The sequence below is a fragment of the Chlorocebus sabaeus genome, chromosome 22 (genome assembly GCF_047675955.1).
Source record: "Chlorocebus sabaeus isolate Y175 chromosome 22, mChlSab1.0.hap1, whole genome shotgun sequence".
In the NCBI taxonomy this organism is placed as follows: Eukaryota; Metazoa; Chordata; class Mammalia; order Primates; family Cercopithecidae; genus Chlorocebus; species Chlorocebus sabaeus.
The window spans coordinates 91,156,971-91,184,646 of NC_132925.1; the positions used below are offsets into that span (position 1 = coordinate 91,156,971).

General features: G+C 59.4%; 1 protein-coding gene across 4 annotated transcripts; it reads left to right on the plus strand.

Moving 5' to 3' along the window:
• CELSR3 (cadherin EGF LAG seven-pass G-type receptor 3) lies at window positions 1–27,432 on the plus strand. Of its 4 annotated transcripts, none has more exons than XM_038003970.2 (36): window positions 1,278–5,048; window positions 6,597–7,247; window positions 7,571–7,796; window positions 8,084–8,199; window positions 8,541–8,629; window positions 8,734–8,891; window positions 9,480–9,643; window positions 9,925–10,050; window positions 10,145–10,314; window positions 10,748–10,933; window positions 11,381–11,497; window positions 11,872–12,043; window positions 12,202–12,343; window positions 12,441–12,561; window positions 12,845–13,028; window positions 13,339–13,440; window positions 13,659–13,673; window positions 14,725–14,819; window positions 15,012–15,221; window positions 15,479–15,674; window positions 15,943–16,098; window positions 17,014–17,179; window positions 17,688–17,855; window positions 18,079–18,205; window positions 18,298–18,504; window positions 18,739–18,913; window positions 19,115–19,227; window positions 19,637–19,716; window positions 20,247–20,373; window positions 20,822–20,938; window positions 21,021–21,169; window positions 21,438–21,547; window positions 21,901–22,059; window positions 22,383–22,583; window positions 23,329–24,214; window positions 25,665–26,184. In XM_038003970.2, exons 1-36 carry the CDS (start codon window positions 1,301–1,303, stop codon window positions 25,690–25,692), a joined length of 9,957 nt encoding a protein of 3,318 aa, XP_037859898.2. In that variant the 5' UTR covers window positions 1,278–1,300; the 3' UTR covers window positions 25,693–26,184. The 4 variants fall into 4 exon arrangements, with proteins under 4 accessions (XP_007982334.3, XP_037859898.2, XP_007982332.3 ...); XM_007984141.3 differs by having other exon boundaries at window positions 20,250–20,373; XM_007984143.3 differs by lacking the exon at window positions 13,659–13,673 and having other exon boundaries at window positions 1–5,048; window positions 20,250–20,373; window positions 25,665–27,432.
• Window positions 27,433–27,676: the final 244 nt, after the last annotated feature.

Here is a 27,676-nt window from a genome sequence, read left to right on the forward strand (position 1 = left end):
TAGTGTACCTCCCGGACTATCTCTCACGTTTAGCCGACAACCGGTGGAGCCCCCTCGCCCATGCGACGAGTCGTCCGTGAGGGGCGGAGCCTCCCATTGTGCCAATAGAAACAATGACTCTCTGATTGGAGTGCTTCGCTTTCACCCCTCGCCTCCGCTCCTCTTGTGACGTCTGTTGCGCCAGGTCCACCCATTGGCCTGGCGAGACCGGCGCGTGCCAGGAGTTACGCAGGGAGAGCTGGAATGCACCGAGGGTGGGGGGAGGACTGAGTTTCTGTGTCAGTCCCTTCAAGGGGTTAAGGGATGCGGTCGTGGCAGACGAGGGGCGGGGATCCGAAGAAGCGGGGTCCGCAGCCATGGGGTAACGCTGGGCTCCACGTGGCATCCCAGAGCACTCGGGACCCTCAGCCTCGGAGGGTGTGCAGCCTCCAGTGGAGGGGCCCCGAGCCCGGGAGACTGCGGGGGACAGGCAAGGCAGGGAAGAATTCGTCCTCTGCTCCCGCCTCGGGAGGGTCATCTCCGGTTCCTGCTCCGCAGGGGCGCTCCAAACAAGCAGGCGGTCGCGACATGTTTCATAAAACTAGCTGATCGGATAGTTAAAACTATTGTTCGGGGTGTTGGTATCCCAGATCCCTGTCCAGCCATCGTCCCCTCTACCCCAAGATTTCACACAGTACCCGCTCCCAGAACCATGAGAACGCTCTTGGGCACCAAAATTTCAGACCAAAATCCGGGACACCGTTCAGAACTAGTGGTCAGGAAGGGAAACAAGAGATCTGGAAGGGGAGAAAAAGGCTGAGAGACAGAGCTGGGACAGCGCCCTAGAAGGAGGGAGGTGGGTGAGGGCGGCGGCCGAAAGTGGGGAGGGCGGACCTAACGGCGGCGAACCCCCGTGCTCTGTTCAGCACCATGAGCAGCGCTCACGTCCTCAATAAAGATGGCGTCAAGAGCTTCCGTCCTCAGAGCTGCCATGCGCGATGGGTTGTACCACCGTGTTTCGGGCGCCGGGGCAGAGGTGGAGTGAACCATCGGGGCGGCCGGGAGCCATGTTGGAGCGGCGGGAGGCGGCAGCAGCGTCGGGGATGCTGTGGTGGGGGCGGAAAAAGCTGGGGCCGCACGCCGGAGGGGCTCCGGCCGTGGAGTAGATGGTGCCCAGAGGGCGGCGGGGGCGCGGAGAGACAGGCGGAGGGGCGGGGGCCCAGGGCGGCGGCAGGGGCCCGGGAGGGGGCCCGAGCGGCGGGGCCAGCCCAAGGACCGGACTGGGGCGGGGGGCGGTGGAGGCCGTGCAGGGAGGCGGGGGATGATGGCGAGACGGCCGCCGTGGAGGGGTCTCGGGGGACGGTCGACCCCCATACTTCTGCTCCTTCTCCTCTCTTTGTTCCCCCTCAGCCAGGAGGAGCTGGGGGGCGGTGGGCACCAGGGCTGGGACCCCGGGTTAGCTGCCACTACGGGGCTAAGGCCGCATATCGGTGGCGGAGCCTTAGCTCTTTGTCCCGAGTCTCCCGGGGTCCGGGAGGATGGGGGGCCTGGACTGGGGGTCAGGGAGCCTGTCTTCGTGGGGCTCCGAGGGGGAAGGCAAAGCGCCCAGAACAGTCGAGGTCCCCCTGAGCAGCCGAACGAGGAGTTGAGGATTGAACACGGCGTCCAGCCATTGGGCAGCCGCGAACGAGAGACAGGACAGGGACCAGGGTCTATGTTACACTGGCGCCCAGAGATCTCCTCTTGCGGGCGGACAGGACCTTTGCAAAGAGGTAGTCTGTCACCAGGGGCTCTGTCCCCAGGGGTCCCGGGCTCGGGGAACAGCTCACCCCTCCCTTCAGACTTTTTGGTTCGGCACCACGGTCCCAAGCCGGTGTCCTCCCAGCGGAACGCTGGGACAGGCGCCCGCAAAAGAGTGGGCACCGCGCGCTGCTGTGGGGAATTATGGGCAATAGGGAGCAAGAGTCAGGGCGAGAGAGCCACGACATCTGGAGCAGAAAGGACAGCCCCCCGGCGGAACTGTCTTCCAGGGGCCTCGGGATCTGGCCCCGAGGTGGATTCAGCACCGCGCACGGCGAGGACAGCTCCTGCACCAGGTTCAGCACCCCGCGAGTCTTGGACAGCTCCCAAGCCGGTGCCCGAGCGCATGCGCTCCCGGGGTCTCTTCCGCCGCCACTTCCTCCCTCAGCGCCCCGGGCCTCGCCCCCCGGGAATCCCGGCCCGTCCTGAAGCCAGGAAAATAACCTCGGCGAACCGGGCACGCTTTCGTCGCGCCGCAAACCGCCACCCGCAGTTTCCGCAGTACAACTACCAGACGCTGGTGCCGGAGAATGAAGCAGCAGGCACCGCTGTGCTACGCGTGGTTGCACAGGACCCGGACGCCGGCGAGGCCGGGCGCCTAGTCTACTCGCTGGCGGCGCTCATGAATAGCCGCTCTCTGGAGCTGTTCAGCATCGACCCGCAGAGCGGCCTCATCCGTACGGCGGCAGCTCTGGACCGCGAGAGCATGGAGCGTCATTACCTGCGTGTGACCGCGCAGGACCACGGCTCGCCGCGCCTCTCGGCCACCACGATGGTGGCCGTGACAGTAGCTGACCGCAACGACCACTCGCCGGTTTTTGAGCAAGCGCAGTACCGGGAGACGCTTCGCGAGAATGTGGAGGAGGGCTACCCTATCCTGCAGTTGCGTGCCACTGACGGCGACGCGCCCCCCAACGCCAACCTGCGCTACCGCTTCGTGGGGCCGCCAGCTTCGCGCGCTGCAGCTGCCGCCGCTTTCGAGATTGATCCACGCTCCGGCCTCATCAGCACCAGCGGCCGCGTGGACCGCGAGCACATGGAAAGCTATGAGCTGGTGGTGGAAGCCAGCGACCAGGGCCAGGAGCCCGGGCCGCGCTCGGCCACTGTGCGCGTACACATAACTGTGCTGGACGAGAACGACAACGCTCCCCAGTTCAGCGAGAAGCGCTACGTGGCGCAGGTTCGCGAGGATGTGCGCCCCCACACGGTGGTGCTGCGCGTCACGGCCACCGACCGGGACAAGGACGCCAACGGATTGGTGCACTACAACATCATCAGTGGCAATAGCCGTGGCCACTTTGCCATCGACAGCCTCACTGGCGAGATCCAGGTGGTGGCACCTCTGGACTTCGAGGCAGAGAGAGAGTATGCCTTGCGCATCAGGGCGCAGGATGCTGGCCGGCCACCGCTGTCCAACAACACGGGCCTGGCCAGCATCCAAGTGGTGGACATCAATGACCACATTCCTATTTTTGTCAGCACGCCCTTCCAAGTCTCTGTCTTGGAAAATGCTCCCTTGGGTCACTCAGTCATCCACATTCAGGCAGTCGATGCAGACCATGGGGAGAATGCCAGATTGGAGTACTCCCTAACTGGTGTGGCATCTGATACTCCCTTCGTGATAAACAGCGCCACTGGCTGGGTCTCTGTGAGTGGTCCCCTGGACCGTGAGTCTGTGGAGCATTACTTCTTTGGTGTGGAGGCTCGAGACCATGGCTCACCCCCACTCTCTGCCTCAGCCAGTGTCACAGTGACTGTGCTGGATGTTAATGACAATCGGCCTGAGTTCACAATGAAGGAGTACCACCTACGACTGAATGAGGATGCAGCTGTGGGCACCAGTGTGGTCAGCGTGACCGCAGTAGACCGTGATGCCAACAGTGCCATCAGCTACCAGATCACAGGTGGCAACACCCGGAATCGCTTTGCCATCAGCACCCAGGGGGGTGTGGGTCTGGTGACTCTGGCTCTGCCACTGGACTACAAACAGGAACGCTACTTCAAGCTGGTACTAACTGCATCTGACCGGGCCCTTCATGATCACTGCTATGTGCACATCAACATCACAGATGCCAACACTCATCGGCCGGTTTTTCAAAGTGCCCACTACTCAGTGAGTGTGAATGAAGATCGGCCAGTGGGCAGCACCATAGTGGTCATCAGTGCCTCTGATGATGACGTGGGTGAGAACGCTCGTATCACCTATCTCCTGGAGGACAACCTGCCCCAGTTCCGCATTGATGCAGACTCAGGGGCCATTACACTACAGGCCCCATTAGACTATGAGGACCAGGTGACCTACACCTTGGCTATCACAGCTCGAGACAATGGTATCCCACAGAAGGCGGACACTACTTATGTGGAGGTGTTGGTCAATGATGTGAATGACAATGCTCCACAATTTGTGGCCTCCCACTATACGGGGTTGGTCTCTGAGGATGCCCCACCTTTCACCAGTGTCCTGCAGATCTCAGCCACCGACCGGGATGCTCATGCCAATGGCCGGGTCCAGTACACTTTCCAGAATGGTGAAGACGGGGATGGAGATTTTACCATTGAGCCCACCTCTGGAATCGTTCGTACAGTGAGGCGGCTGGACCGGGAGGCAGTGTCAGTGTATGAGTTGACTGCCTATGCAGTGGACAGAGGTGTACCCCCACTCCGGACTCCAGTCAGTATCCAGGTGACGGTGCAGGATGTGAACGACAATGCACCTGTCTTCCCAGCTGAGGAGTTTGAGGTGCGGGTGAAAGAGAACAGCATTGTGGGCTCAGTGGTGGCCCAGATCACTGCAGTGGACCCTGATGAAGGCCCCAATGCCCATATAATGTACCAGATTGTAGAGGGGAACATCCCTGAGCTGTTCCAAATGGACATCTTCTCTGGAGAACTTACGGCACTCATTGACCTAGACTATGAGGCTCGCCAAGAATATGTGATTGTGGTGCAGGCCACATCTGCTCCTTTGGTCAGCCGGGCCACTGTACACGTCCGCCTGATTGACCAGAATGACAACAGCCCTGTGCTCAACAACTTCCAGATTCTCTTCAACAACTATGTATCCAACCGTTCGGACACCTTCCCTTCGGGCATTATTGGGCGCATCCCAGCTTATGACCCCGATGTCTCTGACCACCTCTTCTACTCCTTTGAGCGTGGCAATGAGCTGCAGCTGCTGGTGGTCAACCAGACCAGTGGAGAGCTGCGACTCAGCCGAAAGCTAGACAATAACCGCCCACTGGTGGCCTCCATGTTGGTGACTGTCACAGGTGAGGGGCAGGGGGCAGGCAAGTGACCCAGTGACCCCAACCTGTTAGGTCACAGGGACTCCACAGGGCACCTCATACCAAACAGGGATTTCTAAGCCTTCCAAGAACCCCTTAAGGGTAGGGTTCTTGCACCCTACAAGATCTGCCATAGACCTCACAAGGTTAGGTTCTCTGCTTAGGTTCCTGGATAATCTCCACAGAATCCCAATGATTCCAAGGCATCTAGCAGACTCCATAAAGCCTGTAAAGAACTGTCTGCTACCTAGGGATAGCTCCCCTCCTGACAAAAGGTCAGCGGTGCTGGGGTAATCCTCTGGAGGTCCCAGGCAAAGCCAGTATGGGCCAGTCAGTCCACGCTATGCCCATGTTCAGACAAAGGGTTACTTTGGGTCCAGTCTGATGCCTACCCCATCTGTGCAGGAAATGACCAATAATTGAGTGGTCAGGAACAGCAGCTTACTATGGAAGCTTCAGGTGGAGAGTGGCTTCATAGGGGCTGAGACCCTGACATTTGGGAAAATGTCCAGAGGTCTACCTGCCTCTTTCCTGCTCCATCTGCTCCAGTCGTTCACAAACCCCTCCATAATAGGAGAGTGCAGGTGGGGAGGCTCTTGAAGTCCTGCCTACTGGAGGCTGCAGAGGTTGTGAAATAGGCTTTACTGGTGCTCATTCCTCAGTTCTGGAGCAGGGACTCCTGGAACAGCCTGAGAAGGCACAACCTTCATTTATCCCTCAACTCACTCAACAGTCTGTCCTCATTGACCACCCAGTATGTGCTAGGGTGTGGGGACAAGATGAACAAGGCAGCTAAGCACTTCACCTTCATTTCTGGAGTGGTCACTGAAACCACAGGACCCAGATCTGAAGTAGCGAGCAGGCTGCTAACTCAAGAATGCTGGTGTGTGTGTGTGTGTGTGTGTGTGTGTGTGTGTGTGTGTGTGTGTTCAAGACCCTCCTGGAGCTTGATAACCCAGGATTCTGGAGGACGGCATTGAGTCTTCACTGGGCCAGGACCCCTTCTAGTGCTATGGAAGAGCAATTTGCTGACCAAAAGTAGGAGATAGGTGATTCCTGATCTGGAACCTTTGTTTTCTGTAGCGGATGGTTCTGCTATGCTGGGGGAGGGGAGAAGGGGAAGGTGAATGGGAATGAATGGCCAGTAGCCCTAGCTCCTCTCCGTGTCCTGAGTTGGGGTAGCCCGCTGACCATGATAACTTGGGGAAGTGTGGGTTACTGAGTACTCAGGGTATTTGAGTGCTGTTGGGGGAGTGACTTGCTAACCCATGGGCACTGTGTGGGGTTGGTTGATCCCTGGCCCAGACCCCTCCTTGTATTGCGGGTTGGGGGAGGAAGCAGCGGCTTTTTGACACCTTGATGCTGGGGGAGGTGGTGGTCACTAGCCCCAGACTCCCTTGTGTCCTGGTGGGGTCAGCATGCTGACTTAGAGGTTCTGGGGGCCTAGGCTATCACTGGCCCCAGCCCTCTTTTGTCCCAGGGAGGGGCGGCCACTGGCCCCAGGATGACCACTGCCCCTGCCCCCACCTGCAGATGGCCTGCACAGCGTGACGGCGCAGTGTGTGCTGCGCGTGGTCATCATCACGGAGGAGTTGCTGGCCAACAGCCTGACCGTGCGCCTTGAGAACATGTGGCAGGAGCGCTTCCTGTCACCGCTACTGGGCCGCTTCCTCGAGGGCGTGGCTGAGGTGCTCGCTACGCCCGCTGAGGACGTCTTCATCTTCAACATCCAGAACGACACAGACGTAGGGGGCAACGTGCTCAATGTGAGTTTCTCGGCGCTGGCTCCACGTGGGGCCGGGGCGGGCGCTGCGGGGCCCTGGTTCAGCTCCGAGGAGCTCCAGGAGCAGTTGTATGTGCGCCGGGCGGCGCTGGCGGCCCGCTCCCTGCTCGACGTACTGCCCTTCGACGACAACGTGTGCCTGCGAGAGCCCTGTGAGAACTACATGAAATGCGTGTCCGTGCTCCGCTTTGACTCGTCCGCGCCCTTCCTGGCCTCGGCCTCCACGCTGTTTCGACCCATCCAACCCATCGCTGGCCTGCGCTGCCGCTGCCCGCCCGGATTCACGGGAGACTTTTGCGAGACCGAGCTCGACCTCTGCTACTCCAACCCATGTCGCAATGGCGGAGCCTGCGCGCGGCGCGAGGGAGGCTACACATGCGTCTGCCGCCCGCGCTTCACAGGTGAGCAGGACGCCGGGCCAAGGCTGGGGGCGGGACCGCAATGCGAGTGAGTACTGGGCGTGACTTCTGAGGCCAGAGGCTGGTGTGGACGCGGTTAGGCCAGAAGCCGTGGAGCGTGGCCGGGAGAGGCAGCCGCCGAGGCGGCGATGAGACTGGGGAGGGGGCGGCGCCGCGGGGCGGGGCCAGTCGGAAGGGGCGTGTCCACCGAAGAGCTCGACCTTTCGGGGGTCTTGGCACCCGGCCTCTGGGCGCGCGGTCTTTGAAGAGGCCAGAGCAGGGGCGGGCGTGGGCGTGACCGCCTCTGACCGCGGCTTGGCCCCCAGGAGAGGACTGCGAGCTGGACACCGAGGCCGGCCGCTGCGTGCCGGGCGTCTGCCGCAACGGGGGCACCTGCACCGACGCGCCCAACGGCGGCTTTCGCTGCCAATGCCCGGCAGGCGGCGCCTTCGAGGGCCCGCGCTGCGAGGTGGCTGCGCGCTCCTTCCCGCCCAGTTCGTTCGTCATGTTTCGCGGCTTGCGGCAGCGCTTCCACCTCACGCTGTCCCTCTCGTAGGTGCCCGCCCCATGTCTGAGCGCCTCCACGCCGCCCCCACCTACCTGCCCTGACTCAGATTCCTGACTGCCCTGTCCTGGCATTCCCACGAGACACCGCCCCTCCCCTGACGCCCCGCCCGGGGTCTCCTGACCTCGCTGCACCCGCGTCCCCTCGGTCGGTCCTGCCGTCCCTTTCGCTTCCTCTCTCGCCCCAGCCCCTTCTCCTCGCAGGGATGGTGGGTGTGAAATGGTACCCTGCTCCTGACGCCCCCACCCCCGCAACCCCCTCCCACCCCGCCCAGGTTCGCCACGGTGCAGCAGAGCGGGCTACTCTTCTACAACGGGCGCCTGAACGAGAAGCACGACTTCCTGGCCCTGGAACTCGTGGCTGGCCAAGTGCGGCTCACATATTCCACAGGTGGGTGCCCCGAATGTGACGGCGAGAGGGTGCATGTGTGCTGGAGGACGCAGGGCCCAAGTCCCCTCAGGTTTGCCTCACTGTGCATCTGAGCACACACTCCACGCCATACAAGCAGTGAAGACCTACCTCCTTGTCCTTCCCTGTGGGAAGGTCCCTCCCTCCAAGAAGTCTGTTTCTCCTGTCTGTTCAAAGGCACTCCGGGCCAACCATTGTAGTCACCAGTGGGGGACTGATCTGATGCATCCAGGGTGGCCCTGGGAGTGGCTGTGCTTATATAACTAGGGTGAGATGGGGTGACTCCACTGCTCCTGATGATTCTACATGTGTCTCCCCTCCAGGTGAATCCAACACAGTGGTCAGCCCCACAGTTCCAGGGGGCTTGAGTGATGGGCAATGGCATACAGTGCATCTGAAATACTACAACAAGGTGGGGACCATCCCTGGCATCGGGTATGAGGGGAGTTGGGATGCTGACTTCTGCTCCTCGGGGGTTACTAGGGGCACTGTTGACTGGTGTGCCTGGGTCTTTAGCCCCGGACAGATGCCCTAGGGGGTGCACAGGGCCCCTCCAAGGACAAGGTGGCTGTGCTGAGCGTGGATGATTGTGATGTGGCCGTGGCTCTGCAGTTTGGTGCTGAAATTGGCAACTACTCATGCGCGGCTGCTGGTGTGCAAACAAGCTCCAAGAAGTGAGGCCCCCGCCCCTGGTCCCCTTGTCCCCTGCCTACCAAAGCCCACTCCAACCCTTCACATCCCATTCCTTATCCCATCCTGCCAAACTCTCCCATTTTTCCCCCAAACCACCAAGATTTCCTTCTCCTTTCAAAGACCCTGAAAGCCTGCTCACTCTAGCCCCCAATCCTGCATTCCACCCCAGACTTCCACCTCCCACACACAGTCCCCAGGCAGTCCTCCAAAGCCTCCACCTCCCCACCCCAGTCTCACTAATGCCCCACGTCCCCTCCGAGTCCCTTAATCTCATGTCCAGTCCCCAGACTCCTCACGTCTCCATCCCCTCCCCAGCCAGCCAGATGCCTCACTCTTTCATCATAGTCCTTAACCGCAGTTCGCCTACTTTTCCCCAGACCATTGGCCCATCATGAGCTCCCCTTTGCACCCCAACTGAAGTAAGACCCTAACTCCTTCCCCAACTTGGCCTTATTTTCCTCCCTCAATCACCCTACCCTCTGGGTCCTACCCCCTGCTTCCTGTGGCCCCCTAGGAGCAACTCTGCTTTGGCCCCAGTCCTACCAATGACCCAAACCCCTGATCCCCAGGTCCCTGGACCTGACGGGCCCTCTTCTTCTGGGGGGTGTCCCCAACCTCCCCGAGAACTTCCCCGTGTCCCATAAGGACTTCATCGGCTGTATGCGGGACCTGCACATTGATGGCCGCCGAATGGACATGGCGGCTTTTGTCGCAAATAATGGCACCATGGCAGGTAGGCCTGAAGCTTCCACCAGCCCAGCCCATGGCCCTGTCCCCATCATAGGGAGGGAGCAGAGGACTCCATGGGGTGACTCCACATCTGACTTCAACCCAGTCTCTTTGGGTGGCAAGCACCATGCTACAGCCCAGACTTTAGGGCCTGGCTCTTACCAACCCCACCCATCGAAAGAAAATGGGGCTGAGATCTTGGTCTCTTTCAGCCCCTCTGTACAATAAAGTCCTATCCAGCACTTGTGCCCCCCAACCCTTGTTCTCATGTCTTTCCTCTCCCAGGCTGCCAAGCCAAGCTACACTTTTGTGACTCAGGCCCCTGCAAGAACAGTGGCTTCTGCTTGGAGCGCTGGGGTGGCTTCAGCTGCGACTGCCCTGTGGGCTTTGGCGGCAAAGACTGTCGGCTCAGTAAGTGGGCAGCATGGGGTGGCGGGGGGGTGCCTGCAGGGTTAGATCTGCTCCTGGAGTAGGGGCTGTAACCCTGTTTCTCTTATCCACTCAGCTATGGCCCATCCCCACCATTTCCGTGGCAACGGCACACTGAGCTGGAACTTTGGAAGTGACATGGCTGTGTCTGTGCCATGGTACCTGGGGCTGGCATTCCGGACACGGGCAACACAGGGGGTCCTGATGCAAGTGCAGGCTGGGCCACACAGCACGCTCCTTTGCCAGGTGTGTCCACTCTGCTCACCCTCCCTATACTCTCAGTTCTCAGTCTCTTAGGCCACCACTGACATTCTTGTGTGTTCAGGTTGGTCACACAGCATACTTTTCTGCCAGATGTCCCAGCCGCACTTGACCCTGCTCTGGACCCTAGCTCTTGATTCTCTTTCTGTCATTATATCCTCTGTAGGTGCAGGGCTCCAGCATAGCTCTCTCTTATGCGAGCTGCACCAACCCACCCACAACACCTGGTCCTATCCTCTGCCACCTGACACTATATCAGCAACATGATGTCCCTGGCACAGTACCCTGTGTGCCAGGTATAACCTTGACCCCACTGTTCTGACCTCTGATATTCCTGACCTCTGAGCCCTCTGATCTCACCTCCAAGTCCCAGCCCACTTAGGGCTCTAACCCCAGGGCTATGCATCTCTGCCCACAGCTAGATCGGGGGTTACTGTCTGTGACAGTGACCCGGGGCTCGGGCCGTGCTTCCCATCTCCTTCTGGACCAGGTGACTGTCAGTGATGGCCGGTGGCATGATCTGCGGCTGGAATTGCAGGAGGAACCAGGTGGCCGGCGGGGCCACCATGTCCTCATGGTCTCACTGGACTTTAGCCTCTTCCAGGTCTGGCCTCTGACCCCAGGGTAGCCTGTTCTCAGCCTTCCAACCAGATCCACCTTTTTTGACCCCACCTCTAGTTCAGCTCCTCTCAGTTCCCTCCACTGCACCAAGTCTGATGTTCTCCCCGCAGTTCCCCACCATATATCCTTGCACTGATCCCACCCCACCAGCCAAATTGGTCCACTCTCAGGCCATCTTTGTGCCAGATTTAGGGCCTGGTCTTGGGGAACCTCTGTAGCCAGCACTTTGCCTGATTCCTAGAAGCCCCTTCTAGTCTCTGCCCCAGTCTCTACCCACCCCTGGTCAAAAGCAAGCAATATTAAGGTCTGCTGTGGGTCCAGGAGGGAGGGGGCAGTCTAGAAGGGCTAGAAGAAGGCCAAGATTGACTCTGGGCTATGACGGGTTCATCAGGCCCCTCTCCCACAGTGCTGACTGCCCCCCTTCCTCCAGGACACCATGGCGGTGGGGAGCGAGTTGCAGGGCCTGAAGGTAAAGCAGCTCCACGTGGGAGGCCTGCCCCCCGGCAGTGCGGAGGAGGCTCCTCAGGGTCTGGTCGGCTGCATCCAGGTGGGGGTCAGCATGGGAATGTGATATGGGGCATTAGGGTCAGGGGTCAGAGGTCAGAGGCTCCTTGGGACCTGAAAGGCAGCATTCAAGTGGGGGTTGGCACGAGGGGGTGAATGACCCAGCTTTGAGAGCTAGGTCAAGCCTTTCTGTGGCATTGGAGGTGGGAGTCTAGCTTGGATTATCAAGGACCTTTAGGAATCTGTGTCAGAAACAGCACAATTAGAGTCCCACAGGGGTACCAAATTGGGGATATTTTTGAGGCCTGGGTTTTTTGAGGGTCTCAGAAGACTGCATGTCAGGGTGGCTGACTCTGCAGTACTTGAGGCTGAGGTGCCTTAACATAGTCTCACCCCTTGCTGGCTGTGTGTCCATAGGGGGTGTGGCTCGGCTCCACACCCTCTGGCTCCCCAGCCCTGCTACCCCCCAGCCACCGAGTGAATGCGGAGCCTGGCTGTGTCATGACCAACGCCTGTGCCTCTGGGCCCTGCCCACCTCACGCCGACTGCCGGGACCTCTGGCAGACCTTTTCTTGCATCTGCCGGCCAGGTGGGCCTTAAGAGGGTTGGGGGAAGGGTGACCTGGGCAGATGTTAGGGGCCCATGATGAAGACTGGGGAACCTGAAGGAGGCAGGGACTTGGGATGGGTGCCTGCTTCCTTCCATGCTCTGTGACCAGGGTCCTGAGCTTTCTGACCCAATCTGCAGGTTACTACGGCCCAGGTTGTGTGGATGCCTGCCTCCTGAACCCCTGTCAGAACCAGGGATCATGCCGGCACCTCCCAGGAGCTCCCCACGGCTATACCTGTGACTGTGTGGGTGGCTATTTCGGGCACCACTGTGAGCACAGGTAAGAGGCTGGGGCTGAGGCGATGAGGAGACCTGGCAGGGACAGGGAGGGTCACTGGGATACCATGGAGGCATCTTACCTGGCTATGCACCCCCAGGATGGACCAGCAGTGCCCACGGGGCTGGTGGGGGAGCCCAACCTGTGGCCCCTGCAACTGTGATGTTCACAAAGGTTTTGATCCCAACTGCAACAAGACAAATGGGCAGTGTCACTGCAAGGTGCGCCTGGCCCCTGACCTTTTAACCCTTCCTTGGACGCAATCTGTAATTCCTGTCCAGCTTGCTGACCTCTGCCACCTGACTTGGGCCCTAACCTCTTGCCTGTGTCCTGTGACCCAGTTGCTGTCTCTCATCCTTTACCCATGACCCCTCCCTTGCCTTCACGCATGGCCCAGGTGTCTTCTGGCCCATGAGCGCTGTTCTGTTGACCCTTTGTCCTTGATTCCACTCATTCCCCAAGCCCTGACCTCTGACTTCAGGCCCCTGGCCCATCCTCAAACAGGAGTTCCACTACCGACCGCGGGGCAGTGACTCTTGCCTCCCATGTGACTGCTACCCTGTGGGCTCCACCTCGCGCTCATGTGCACCCCACAGCGGGCAGTGCCCCTGTCGCCCAGGAGCCCTTGGCCGCCAGTGCAACAGCTGCGACAGCCCCTTCGCAGAGGTGACAGCCAGCGGCTGCCGGGGTGAGCAGGCTCCACCCAGTGGTACCCATAGAGGGCTGGCTCCAGTGTGCCACCATCACGTATCAGTGGCACACTTGGCTCCTTGGGGACTCTGGAAGCTTCTCCTGAGGGAGACCACTTACACCCAGGGAACCCTACCTTTGCCCTAAGTACTTTGCTGACCTGTCACAGAATCTGACAGGTCAGCTCCTGAGAAGCCAGCAGGAGTGGCGGGCAGTGGGCCTTGGGGTGGGTGGTGGAGGGGCAGTGGGCGTGGCTGTCACCTGCCCTGGACCCTGACTGCCTGGCTCAGCACCTCTTCTCTCTCTAGTGCTCTATGATGCCTGCCCCAAGTCCCTGAGATCTGGTGTGTGGTGGCCCCAGACAAAGTTTGGTGTCCTGGCCACAGTGCCCTGTCCCCGGGGGGCCCTGGGTGAGTATGTGGGGGGAGAGGACATCACTGAGGGTGGGGGTGGGCCTGTCCTCTGACTGCTAGAGCCATCTCCTTTCCTGAGTTGGGTGGCTTTGTTCCTGCAAAGAGGTGGAAGTGGGGTGGGAGTCCATGTGGGCCCCTCACTACCGACTAGGGGCTCTGGGCCCTTCCCTACACCCTCATTGAGCCTCCATCTGTTTCTCTTGGCTTCTGGGCAGGATTGCGGGGTGCAGGTAAGGGGTACGTGTTTGCTCAGGTGCGCTGCCCCCTCCCACTGCCAGAGCTTTTGCAGACACCTCCTGCTGTCTGAGGTCCCTGCAGACCCTTCCCTGCTGCCTGAAGTCCCTGCAGGCCCCTTCTGGCTATCTGAGTACCCCAGGGTCCCTTCTCTGATGCCTGAGATCCTCAGAGACCCCTCCCTATTGCCTGAGGACCCTGCTGACCCCTCCTCAGTTCCTGGGGTCCCCATAGGACTTTCCCCACTGCCTGAGGTCACGAAAGATCCCTCCTCAGTCTGAGGACCCTATAGCTCCTTCCTGCTGCTTGGGGGGCCCTCCCCACTGCCTGAGGTCCCCTCAGAACACCCCCTGCTGCTTGAGGTCTCTGCAGTGGCTGGACAGAGATTGTCTGGGTACGCATGCTCATGTGTGTGTCTCTGTGCCTGTGCACGTGTCCATGAACCTGTTGCAGGGAGGGGATTCTGTGATTAAGTTGGGCTCTCTCTTGTTGGTAGCTACAAACTTTTTTAAGATCCAAGTCAATTCTCATTCAACCCCCATCCCAACCCCAGAGACAAGGGAGAGAAATGACAGCAAAGTAACCACTGGGGCAGTTAAAACTTATGTGAGAATCCTCCCACCTGACTTTGGTCACTGGATGTTCCTAGAAGCCCCTTCTGTGTTGGCATGTCTTGTGTGTGTGCAAGAGAGCACTGTGTGTCTGTGTGCTGGTCTGCTCCATACATGTGTGTGTGTAATTGGTGAGCATTGGTGTGTGTCTGTGTGAACTGGCATGTCTATGAGCCTGTCCTGGCCCACATGGGTGAGTGTGTGCAGCCCCACTCTTGTGCTTTGTGTGGTTGCAGGTTGAGAATGGCCTATAGCCCTCTCAGGAATTGCCTGACAAGCAGCTGGTGCCTACCTGGGCTTGGGCCACTACCTCCAGGGGTGCAGCTGTAGATGCTCATGACTCTGACTATCCCCTAGGATAGGAGAGGGTGCTGCGGTTATCTCCTCAGCAAAGGTATCCAGGCCCCAGGCCTGATCAGGGGTTGCCTGCCTCCAGGTGCTGCTGTGCGGCTGTGTGATGAGGCCCAGGGTTGGCTGGAGCCCGACCTCTTCAACTGTACCTCCCCTGCCTTTCGAGAGCTCAGTCTGCTGGTGAGACTGCCCAGAACTTTTCCTGCAACCTAAGACCTTCCTTGGCCTGTGGTGGGCCCCAGATACCACACCCTAGCCCTTGACCTCCTGAGCCTTTCCTGGTTGCCCTTTAATCTGGCAAGGCTTTCTCCCTGTGAGGCTTTGGAGGAAGGCCTAAGGGACCACAGAGCAACCATCTCCTTGTCCTGGCAGCTGGATGGCCTAGAGCTGAACAAGACGGCACTGGATACCGTGGAGGCCAAGAAGCTGGCTCAGCGGCTACGGGAGGTGACTGGCCACACTGACCACTATTTTAGCCAAGATGTTCGAGTCACTGCCCGCCTGCTGGCCCACTTGCTGGCCTTCGAGAGCCATCAGCAGGGCTTCGGGCTGACAGCCACACAGGACGCCCACTTCAATGAGGTGGGGCTGTGCCCTATGTTCTCATTGCCTTAGCCCCCCAGCTCCCAGCCTTCTGCCCCTGGATCCCCAGCTCAGGCCCTTGCTGTCCTCTTGGGAAGTGAAGGGCCTGGGCTCTCCCTCTGCCCTTGTCCTCTCCAGCCCCACCCCCTTGCTTGTTGGGGCCCCTCTGAGCACCTGTCCAGACCTCTCATGCCTGCCCCATCCCCTCATACATCCTCACCACCTGGCTGAGCCCAATTCTATCTCCATCCTCCCAGAATCTGCTGTGGGCCGGCTCTGCACTGCTTGCTCCAGAGACAGGGGACTTGTGGGCAGCACTGGGGCAGCGGGCCCCTGGGGGCTCCCCAGGCAGCGCAGGGCTGGTGAGGCACCTGGAGGAGTATGCAGCCACGCTCGCAAGGAATATGGAACTCACATACCTGAATCCCATGGGGCTGGTGACGCCTAATATCAGTGCGTTGTGGGTGGGGTGGGGCGGGGCATGGCAGGGGGCCATGAAAGGGCAGGTACCTGAAGGTCTGAGGGGCTGTGGCTATCGATGCCAATGTTAATGGCAGGAGACTCAGCCACCACCCTCAGTGTTTTGTAGGGACAGGCTCTGAGCTGGTAGCAAGGAAAACGGATTGTGGGACTCAGGTGTGGGATGCGAGTAAAAGGGAGTAGAACCCTTGGCAGGGGGAAGAGGTCCATGATGGGTCTCCCCTTTCTTTCTCCCGGGTAGTGCTCAGCATTGACCGCATGGAGCACCCCAGTTCTGCCCGGGGTGCCCGTCGCTACCCCCGCTACCATAGCAACCTCTTTCGGGGCCAGGATGCCTGGGATCCTCACACCCATGTGCTGCTGCCTTCCCAGTCCCCACGGCCATCCCCATCTGAAGGTGAGAGCCCCTGAGGGACCCCTGGGCCAAGTCCTGTCTCTCTGTCCCCCCAACCAGATACCATGTTGTCCTCCTCCCAATTTTCCCCTTTCCAGACCTCCCCAATGTCAGACCCTCCCACATCTCCCCTCCACCCTCCCACATCTCCCCTCCACCCTCCCACATCTCCCCTCTACCCTCCCACATCTCCCCTCCACCCTCCCACATCTCCCCTCTACCCTCCCACATCTCCCCTCTACCCTCCCACATCTCCCCTCCACCCTCCACCCTCCCACATCTCCCCCTCCACCCTCCCACATCTCCCTTCCACCCTCCACCCTCCCACATCTCCCCTCTACCCTCCCACATCTCCCTTCCACCCTCCACCCTCCCACATCTCCCCCTCCACCCTCCCACATCTCCCCTCTACCCTCCCACATCTCCCCTCCACCCTCCACCCTCTCACATCTCCCCTCCACCCTCCCACATTTCCCCTCCACCCTCCCACATCTCCCCTCTACCCTCCCACATCTCCCCTCCACCCTCCACCCTCCCACATCTCCCCTCCACCCTCCCACATCTCCCCTCTACCCTCCCACATCTCCCTTCCACCCTCCACCCTCCCACATCTCCCCTCCACCCTCCCACATCTCCCCTCCACCCTCCCACATCTCCCCTCCACCCTCCACCCTCCACCCTCCCACATCTCCCCTCCACCCTCCACCTTGCCACACCTTCACTTTGTCAGACCCTCTCCCTCATCACAGATGATCCCTCCCAGGCCTTGACTGTTCCTTTCTGGGTTCCTGTTCCCTGCATTCTCCAATTCTGCTCCCGTAGGGAAGAGACTCCCATACTTGATCAGGTTCAGAGCTGGGTTGGTGGGTGCTTTGGGTCAGAGGTCACTGACAGAAGCTCCTCCTCCTCTCCTGGCAGTTCTGCCCACAAGCAGCAGCATGGAAAACTCCACCACCTCAAGTGTGGTCCCCCCACCAGTCCCGCCAGAGCCAGAGCCTGGGATCTCCATTATCATTCTCCTTGTTTACCGCACCTTGGGGGGACTGCTCCCTGCCCAGTTCCAGGCGGAACGCCGAGGTGCCAGGTACTCAGGCCCCTCACCCCTGAGCTTCCTGTGAACTTCTCAGCCCGGCAGCCCCTTTTTTGGTGGGTAGATGCATAGGTTCACAACACACAGAGAGGAGCACAGCTCCAGGGAGCCCCGTCCTTGCTGGGTTCTGTGTGAATCTTATTCTCTGGAGTTGTGCAGAGTGGCAGAGACCCTGGCTGACAGACACAGAGCCACACACAGGAGGGATCCATGAGCCAGGTACAGACAGACCAAAGGGCTGACAGAGACAGACAAGGACAGGTTAACTGACGGTGGTCAGATGGGGGTAGGAGGGAGGACAATCAGAGGCAAACAGCTGCAGGTCCCCTGGAGCTGCTCAGCTCCTCAGCAGAGGCTGGAAGGGTTCTTAGAAACAACTTCCACTCTGGGGACATCCCAGACCCTGGGTCAGCTCTGGCGAGTGGCATGAAGATGGGGTGAGGCAAGCAGGCTGAGTGTGGGGAGGTCAGCAGTGTGCAAGCCCAGATGGGTGTCTCTCCAGGCTTCCCCAGAACCCCGTTATGAACTCCCCGGTGGTCAGCGTGGCTGTGTTCCATGGACACAACTTCCTAAGGGGAGTCCTGGAGTCCCCCATCAGCCTAGAGTTTCGCCTGCTACAGACAGCGAATCGGAGCAAGGCGATCTGTGTGCAGTGGGACCCACCTGGCCTGTGAGGACCCCCATTCTGGAAACCCTTGGTCCCCTGTTAGCCCTTGGGAGGCCAACTAATAGTCCCAGTCTACCCCTGGGGCCCCCACTAGTGCTGTCATGCAACCCGAATCATGAGGAATGCTGTACCCCAACTCCAGACACCCTCAGCCCTTCCTATGATCTCTCACAAACCCCTGCCTGACAGTGGGTCACAGTTGTGTCTAACTGCCCTGTGGCTGCAGGGCGGAGCAGCATGGTGTGTGGACAGCACGTGACTGCGAGTTAGTGCACAGGAATGGGTCCCATGCACGGTGTCGCTGCAGCCGGACAGGGACCTTTGGGGTCCTCATGGATGCCTCTCCCCGTGAGGTGAGGCTGTGTTCAGTGTCCCAAGGAAGTGGGGGGTCAAAGGGACACAGGGATTCTGCCCAACAGCCCATCAACCATCCCTGTCTCTGTAGAGGCTGGAGGGCGACCTGGAGCTGCTGGCTGTGTTCACCCACGTGGTCGTGGCTGTGTCTGTAGCTGCGCTGGTGCTGACTGCAGCCGTCCTGCTGAGCCTGCGCAGCCTCAAGTCCAATGTGCGTGGGATCCATGCCAATGTGGCAGCCGCCCTGGGGATGGCAGAGCTCCTCTTCCTGCTGGGAATTCACAGGACCCACAATCAGGTGCAGGATCAGGGCCAGGGAACTTGTGTCCCAATGACCCTACTGGCCCAGAAGGCCTGGGGCCAAAACTCAGGGTCAGAGGTCAGGGATGCTCAGGTTGGGGCCAGGGTTTTTGGCAGGGTGCTGGGGTAAGATATTGTGGTTTAGGGGTGAGAGGTGCGAAGCAAATGCCTGGGGTAGGGGTCAGAGGTGGGTGAGGCAGGAGAGGTCCTGACACACGCCCCCTACCCTCAGCTGGTGTGCACTGCAGTCGCCATACTCCTGCACTACTTCTTCCTCAGCACCTTTGCGTGGCTCTTCGTGCAGGGGCTGCACCTCTACCGCATGCAGGTTGAGCCACGCAATGTGGACCGTGGCGCCATGCGCTTCTACCATGCCCTGGGCTGGGGCGTCCCTGCTGTGCTGCTGGGTGAGGGCTGTGACCCCCAATCTCCATCACATGGCCTGACCCCTGACCCTGTCCCCATTCCTGCTCATGACCCCCAACCTCAAACCCCAAGCCATCTATTCATGGGGGGCTGCTCTGTCCTCACCCCTGCTTTCTCCCATACATGGGCTGGTCAGCAGTGCTGGAACACACGCCCTCAGTTCTACCGTTTCTCTTCCCAAGGCCTTGCTGTGGGCCTGGACCCTGAGGGCTATGGGAACCCTGACTTCTGCTGGATCTCAGTCCACGAGCCCCTCATCTGGAGCTTTGCTGGCCCTATTGTCCTGGTCATAGTGGTGAGTGCCCTGGACTTAGTGCCCCTTCTGTACTTCCCTCCCTCATGGGGGCGTGGAGCTGCAGTGAAGTCAGCTGAGGGCAGCCAGATGGCATTCTGCAGGCTTCCTGGGCTCGACCTTCATTTTTTCTGTCCTCTGGTCAGTGACCACCCCCATTCAACTGGCATGGAGATGGGGGCGGGGGGTCAGAGATTCAGTTGCCTGTCCATGCCTCTGCATCTCTCTATCTCTCAATCCCTCTCTGGTTCTCCATTTCTTTTTCTGTAATGCTAAGCTCCTTTGGTGTGTGTGTTTATGTGTGAATTTCTCACTGGTTCTGCCTCTCTCTGTGAATCTTAGTCTCTCTCACTCATTGCCTCTCTCTCTCTCTCTGCCCTGCCCGGCCCCACATGTCTGGCCGTGGGTCCAGATGAACGGGACCATGTTTCTCCTCGCTGCCCGCACATCCTGCTCCACAGGGCAGAGGGAGGCCAAGAAGACCTCCGCACTGTGAGTTGGCTGGCCGGAGGAAGGGGGGTTCTCAGGATGACAAGTCCTCCTGGGTGGGGTCTGGGGCCCCCAGATCTTCCCTGGTGCAGGTTGGGCTCCAAGTCCTGGATGAAGGAATGAAGTCACACCTGCCCTGACCTGCGGTCCCTCTCTGGCACCCTCACTATACTGTGGGCCCACATGTGCTTCTGCCCTGCTGTCTCTCCTTGTCCTCTGGGTGCCCCCAGAGTCTCCCATGGCCTGGGTGGCTCCCTTGGCCCCCTGCCCTGTGTTCCCACTTGTCTTCCATGCCCTCCCTTATGGCTCCCATACCTCTGTGTTTTTCCCACGTGTCCTCATGGCCCTTTGACTGCTCTCCTGCTTCTTTGTGGGACCTCTCATCTCCCCCAGTGTCCTCCAGAGACCTCCATGTTCCCGTGTGACTTCCTTTTTTTCACGTTCCGTGTATGGCCTGTGTGTCCTCCTGTGTTCCCTGCATGAGCCCTACATGAGCCTTGCATGTCCTCCTCTGTCTTCCCATGTGCCCACAGCAGGACCCTTCGCAGCTCCTTCCTGCTCCTTCTGCTGGTCAGTGCCTCCTGGCTCTTTGGGCTCCTGGCAGTCAACCACAGCATCCTGGCCTTCCACTACCTCCATGCAGGACTCTGCGGCCTCCAGGTGACTCTGGTGCCCCTCCCTCGCCCCAGAACCAGGTGGGCCTTCAGTAGGCTGGGGCCATCCCTAGGCAGATGCTGACCCCAGGCCTGGAGCTGACTCGTACTGGATAACTGTTGCCAGGCTGGGTACTACCCCAGACCAGACACTGGCCCTAGCTGCTGCCCCCAGACCTGGAGCTGACTCTAACCTAGGCACTGATCCCAGACTGAGTGCTGATCCTGGACTGACCTTCACCAACACCGAGGCTCCTGGCCCCTTGCTGATCCACACTGACCTGACCGACTCCAGCCACTCCTGCTGCTCCAACCTCTCCCCTGCTGACCTTCCCCAACTCCCTTACTGAGTCCTGCATGGGCTCCTCACTGACCCCCATTGCTGACCCACAGTGACTTATACTGGTCCCTGATTGACCCCTGCTGACCCTGCTTTGACCCTGGCTGACCCACAGGGCCTGGCGGCGCTGCTGCTCTTCTGTGTGCTGAATGCAGACGCTCGGGCTGCCTGGACGCCAGCCTGTCTGGGCAGGAAGGCAGCGCCCGAGGAGGCAAGGCCAGCACCTGGGACGGTGAGTCGGGATGGGGGCCCTGAGAAGCCAGGGTTTGAGGCTGCTTCAGGGTTGGCTCACATTCTGTCCCCACCACCCCCAGGGACCTGGAGCTTACAACAACACGGCTCTCTTTGAAGAGAGTGGCCTCATCCGCATCACTCTGGGCGCCTCCACCGTCTCCTCTGTGAGCAGTGCCCGCTCTGGCCGGACCCAGGACCAGGACAGCCAGCGGGGCCGCAGCTACCTCAGGTGAGGGGAAGGGCCTCCTTGTGAGGGCACACTCAGCTTAGTCCAGCCCCACCTTACCAGGGCTTGGCATGACCAGGTCCTAGGGTGGGTGGCTCCACCCATCTCGGCCATCTGGGGCCCTACTTCTGCCTCTGCCCTAAATGCTTCCCACCACACACCCAGGGATGCCATTCCACCCGCAGCTGGCTGTGCACTCAAAGACACTCCAGCCTCCAAGGCACCCCATCACATCCCTCTTTCATGGCGGGGGGGGCTCCTGCATTTCCAGGGACAATGTCCTGGTTCGACATGGCTCAGCTGCTGACCACACTGACCACAGCCTCCAGGCTCATGCTGGCCCCACTGACCTGGACGTGGCCATGTTCCATCGAGATGCTGGTGGAGTTGGGGCCTGGGGCAGGGAGGAGGGAGGCAGAGGATCTCTCCCCATCCCCTTTTCTTCTGCACCATACTGGGAGCAGTGGCTGACTGGGGTGGGATGATCTCCCCCAAGGTCCCTGCCTCAGGAGGCACCTACCTCTCCAGCCCTGGTTCTCCCAATCCACTCCTAATTCGTCCTTCCCTCTGCTAAGTCCCAGCCCTTCTGCTTCTACCTCCACTCCAAGCTCTGCCCAGGTTCCCATCCCCAACCCTAACCCCCTTGCCGTACCCACCTCTAGACCCTCAACTCCAACTTCCCTTATCTCCAAGTCCCTTACCTCTGAAAGTCCTTCTGACTTTCCCAACTCCAGGCGCAGACTCCGACTCCGACAGTGACCTGTCCTTGGAGGAGGAGAGGAGTCTCTCCATTCCATCTTCAGAAAGCGAGGACAATGGCCGGACGCGGGGGCGCTTCCAACGGCCACTCCGCCGGGCAGCCCAGAGTGAGAGGCTCCTCACCCACCCCAAAGGTGCCAGGCACCCTCTGACCCCTTGGGTGACCAAGGGATGCCCCATTTGTTATCCCTCCAGCTCCCCATCTTTCCTGCAGTTGGGGTTCAGCCTGGTCTTTCTGACCCCTCAGCCATCAGGTTCCCCGACTTCTAGTCTCTGTCCACCTCCAGTTAAGGGGAGGGGGTTCACCAGTCACCCCCACCCATTGATCTCTAGGAGATACCCTCCTGTTCCCACCTCTGCTCAAGGAGAACAGCCAGGGTTTCAAGGGTCTAGGGTCAGGGGTCATGAGTCACCGGGATCAACCCAGAAGCTCCTGTAACCTGCCCTGGCTCCACAGATGTGGATGGCAATGACCTCCTGTCCTACTGGCCAGCCCTGGGGGAGTGCGAGGCAGCCCCCTGTGCTCTGCAGACTTGGGGCTCTGAAAGGCGCCTGGGGCTGGACACCAACAAGGATGCAGCTAACAACAACCAGCCAGACCCGGCCCTGACCAGTGGGGATGAGACTTCTCTGGGCCGGGCCCAGCGCCAGAGGAAAGGTACAGTCCCTGAGCCCTGGCCCGCACTACAGGAATGCTGGGGGCTGCTCATGCCCTGAGCCAAGGGACTGCAGCTTCCTCATCCCAAACTGAGAGCTCTTCTTATTCTGACCTGGAGGGCTTCTGCTTCTCTAGCCTGTTTCATGGTCCTCAGTGCTCCTATCCTGACCTGGGAATTCTCTGTCCCCCTCTACCCTGGCCGGCACTACAGGGGGACCACAGGGGACCACTCCTGCGCCAGCCCATCTGTTTTCAGAGACCCTAGGAGTTGCTTCCCCCTGGCCTCCCACCCAGATTCCAGAGTTCCTGCTCTGATCTGGAAGATTTCTGCCCCCCACTCTGCTTTTATGGGAACTCGGAGAAAAGAGGTTTCTGCCCTCACCCTTGCATCACAGGGACCCTGGGGACTGCTCCTGCCCAACCCAGGGGCTTCCTGCATTTCAGCCAGGCTTGCATTGTCAGGATCTGAGGGCTGCCCCTTTCCTGACCTCAGGGAGTTTGCCCCATCCCTTGCACCATGGGACCTGCCCGCCTTCCCCCCGCCTTGGGACCACAACTGGAAGATGACTGCCCTTGCACTCTGACCCCTGTCCTGCTGCCTCTCTGGGGCCACCAGGGTTGCCTCTGCTGCTCCCAACCCTGTGTTGGAAGGATCCCAAGGGCTGCCACACCCCCAGACTCAGGAATTCCTGCCTGCCCTCCCCCTCCCACACACACCCTGCGCCCCATTTTCTTCCTCTCATAGGCATCCTGAAGAACCGGTTGCAATACCCACTGGTGCCACAGACCCGAGGCGCCCCTGAACTGTCCTGGTGCCGTGCAGCCACCTTGGGCCACCGTGCTGTGCCAGCTGCCTCTTATGGTCGCATCTATGCTGGCAGGGGCACAGGCAGTCTTTCACAGCCAGCCAGCCGCTACTCTTCTAGAGAACAGCTGGACCTGCTCCTCCGGCGGCAACTGAGCCGTGAGCGACTAGAGGAGGCCCCTGACCCTGTTCCACATCCCCTGAGCCGGCCAGGGTCCCAGGAATGCATGGACGCTGCACCGGGCCGACTAGAGCCCAGAGATCGGGGCAGCACCCTGCCACGGAGGCAGCCACCCCGGGACTACCCTGGCGCCATGGCTGGCCGCTTCGGGTCACGGGATGCGCTGGACTTAGGGGCACCTCGAGAGTGGTTGAGCACACTGCCCCCGCCCCGCTGCACCCGGGACCTTGATCCACAGCCCCCACCTCTGTCCCTGTCTCCCCAGCGGCAACTCTCAAGGGACCCCCTCTTGCCATCCCGGCCACTGGACTCTCTGTCTAGGAGCTCGAACTCTCGGGAGCGGCTGGACCAGGTGCCTAGCCGGCACCCCTCACGTGAAGCCCTTGGGCCACCCCCACAGCTGCTCAGAGCTAGGGAGGACCCGGTCAGTGGCCCCAGCCATGGCCCCTCCACAGAGCAGTTGGACATTCTTTCCTCTATCCTTGCCTCTTTCAACTCCTCGGCCCTCTCCTCCGTGCAATCTTCAAGCACACCCTCGGGCCCTCATACCACTGCCACACCTTCTGCCACAGCCTCTGTGCTTGGGCCCTCCACGCCACGTTCTGCCACATCTCATAGCATCTCGGAGCTGTCGCCAGACTCAGAGTAAGTATGGTCCAGCCACCTGCTTGCACCCTCATCAGCTTAGGGCAACCTCCTGTGTGCCCTGCCCTGTGTTCTGCCACAGAAGGGGATGAGGGCTGGCAGACAGGTATGGGCTACCCCAGGCCCGGCACAGCCAGAAGGCCACAGGCTGGGGACAGGAATCTGGCAAGAAATGGGGGTTGTGACTAGCAGTGACTTGCTGGCTGTGTGACTGGGGCCAGCCCGCCTTCCCAGCACCTCCCAGGCTAAGGAGAAATAGGTGCCTTCCAATGTGTTGAGCTAGTGGAGGGGAGGACAGGAGCTGAGGCCTAGAAGTGGGAGATGACCTGGAATATGCAAGGGGCAGAGAGGAGAGCAGGAGGCCTTGCTTGGGAAGCTTCACCTAGGGGGTCGTATAGGACAAGGAGAGGCTGGAAGTGGTGCCAGGATATACCAGGCTGAAGAGCTTGCTTTGTTGAGGATAAATCATTCATTCATCGATGTATTCAGTCAATATTGAGTTCCTCCTGTCTGTGGACACTTTGGGGTGGGGCTCACAGGAACTGAGTTGGAACCTGGTTCATCTCGGGTGCCTATGAAGCATCTGTGGGGAAGCGGGTGGCAGACAGGCCCAGGAAGTAGTAGACCCAGGAAGTAGCTGGATACACAGGAGTCTGAGAGGGACTGGTGGGAGTGGGGAGGGACCAGGAGCTGCCAAGTCTTGTAAGCCAAGAAGAGAGTTGAGTTTCAAGGAGGAGAAACAGCTGGGTCAGGCTCTGGGGGTTTGTGGGGTAAGAGATGGCTTGGGGAGGAAGGGAGTCCTGGGGTGGGGCAGGGGACCAACAGAATTGACCAGGACCCAGGGCAGAGAGAGGACAAAGGAGAAAGGAGCAAGGTTTTGGGGGTCCTGGGGCCTGGGCACTGAGGGCTGCTGCGGGGTAGGGACCAGAGGGAGCTAACCCACTGCCTGGGTCCCCCTGCAGTCTAACTTTGGGGTCTGGCTGTTTGGGAGGTAGACTAGGGACTGAGCAGGGGTTCAGGCTCTGGAGTCACAGAGGTTTGAGTTTGAGCTCTGTCTTACCTCACTAGCTGCGTGACCCTAGGCAGAGGCAAGTCTTTCTGGGCCTCAGTTTCCTCATCTGTAAAGGAGTCTGTAGTAATAAACTCTTTGAGATGTGGAAATCTATGAGATAATATCTGTCAAGTGCTCAGCATAGCATCTGTACACAGTAGGTGCTCTTGAAGCACTCAGATAAAAGACCTGGGCAGCCAAGGAGCCTTGCTGAGTCTAGGGGCACGGAATGAAGGACTCTGAGAACCCCAGAGTGGGCATGAAGGGGCTGGGGGCTAAGAGGCAAGAGCAATGGTGGAGGCAAAGGGAACAGCCAGGCCAAATGTGGTGGGGGAATCCAGAGCCGCCTGACTTGGAGCCCTCTGGGCATCAATCTCTGATTTCCTCATGTGCCTCCAGAGTTCCCAGAAGTGAGGGTCACTCCTGAGGGGACGACGGCGTGGACGAGGAACAGCTGAGGGTGACAGAGGATCTAGGCTAACAGGAGAGACTCCAGGAATGGGGGCGGATCCCAAGGCAGCCTCCTGCTCCCCAGTGGCAGGTGCCCCAGCTCCCCCTGGCATGGCAGGGTTGAGGCTCCATGCGCATCTGTGAGCATGCGTGTGACAAGTGCAGAGAGGGGGGACTGGAGGGAGACTTTTATACGTTTTGTACCTTTGTAACCAGAGAGATGCTTATGTTATTTTTCAGCTTTTCTGTCTCCTGGGGGGTTTGAGGCTGGGCTGGGAGGGGGAGGGAGATAGAGGGAGAGATGCAGTTTGACCCCATTTGGGTCCTGAGCAAACCTTATGCTCATCTCTCTCTTCTTCCTGGGGTGGACTCAGATGGGTGGGACATATGCCTTCCTCCCCCTATTCCACCCCCAAGTTGATCTGAGTATCATCAGGGGCCCAAAGCACAGAATTGTCCTTTGCTTTTTCTTGAATGCCCCAAAGGCCAAACTTCTGGGGCTGGGGGTTGGTCTTGGAAACAGGGGTCGTCTGACTTCCTCATGGGGGCTCACTCATACCGCCCCTCCCGGTGGATGTGTGTGTTTATTATGTGGAGTCCCTGCCACTTACTGCCTTATGACCTAGGACTGATGCTGTGGGGTGCTGGTGGAGCAGCTGATGTCGTGTTTACAGAGTAAGGCTTCCCTGTCTCCCACGGGGAGGGGCTCGGGCCTCTAGTCAGACATTCCTGCAGAGGGTCGGTGGAGGGGTCATTCACCTGCCCCTGCAGCGAACAAAAGACAAAAGTTGTCTGTGGTGCCATTTGATTCCCTGACACTGCCCCCTGCTTGAATCGATTCTGAAGGTTAATGTGGGAAGGTGAGCAAAGGGAGCAGAAACAAGGGAATTCAAGACCCAGAATGTAGGTGCCACTGCCTCCTATGTTTACAGGATCCTCCGTGGCCCTAGGCACCTGGGCTGCAGGAAGTGACTCCATTCCACTCCTCCTTTATTCCTTTAAAAAGGGAAAAGTGACTGTTACGACCCTGTTCACAAAACTCTTACTTTTGCTATTTTGTCTGCTGTCCAGAACTGGAGACTTCAAAATTTTGTTACTGTTTACAAGTCCAGATTCAAAAAATGTTTTTACTTTGTTTACAACTCAAAACTTTGAGCTTTTACACTTTGTTTACAGTAGAGAATTTTTTTTCCCCTTTGTTTGCAAGTGAAAGGTAGGGAAAGTAGGAGAGGGACTTGGGGGACCCACCTGTGAGGACCCTGACCTGGCCATCTTGAGGGGTTTTCTAACCTCCAGCTTTCCCAGGCCGAAGGTCAGCCTTGAGTCCCCAGACCTACAAGACCTTGAGAGTAGGCGTCTTCTAACCACTGGGGAGAGTGGCTGTGCAGGGTTGGGGGGTGGTCTGTGCAGACACCTCCTCACCCACCACCCCATGCATACTCTTGGGAAGCAGTTTCCTGGGAGATTAGAAATTCTACTTCCCTGACTGGAGCTAAATCCCACCAGCCAGGACCCAAACTCTTACCCAGAAGGACCCCAGCTCTTGAAGGGCTGAATGGCCTGCTGGGGGTGGGAGGGTGAGTTTGCTATGTCCTAGGTTTCCTCGATGCCCCTCTCTGGGGGGTTCCCCTCCTCCAGCCCAGCGGCCCTCTGTCCTGTCTGTGTAAATTGTTCCGTGAAGCCGCGCTCTGTTTTGGGAATAAACTTCTATAGAAAACAGTTGTTGCCTTTTCCTGTTGGGGGCTGGGGAGGTAGGATGGCAGCTGTGAATGATTCAAGCCAGACTGACCTTTGAGAGGAATCTGAGCCCCTCCCAAGAATATCCAGCTATTTTTAGCCCATTTCATGGCAGATCTCTTTCACCTTGAAATCTGGCTCCTCACCTTGTGAATGGGGCCTGATGTTGGAGCACAGGTGCTGAGAATAAGGTGCTAAGGGAAACCTCCCCCCTAGTCAAGGCA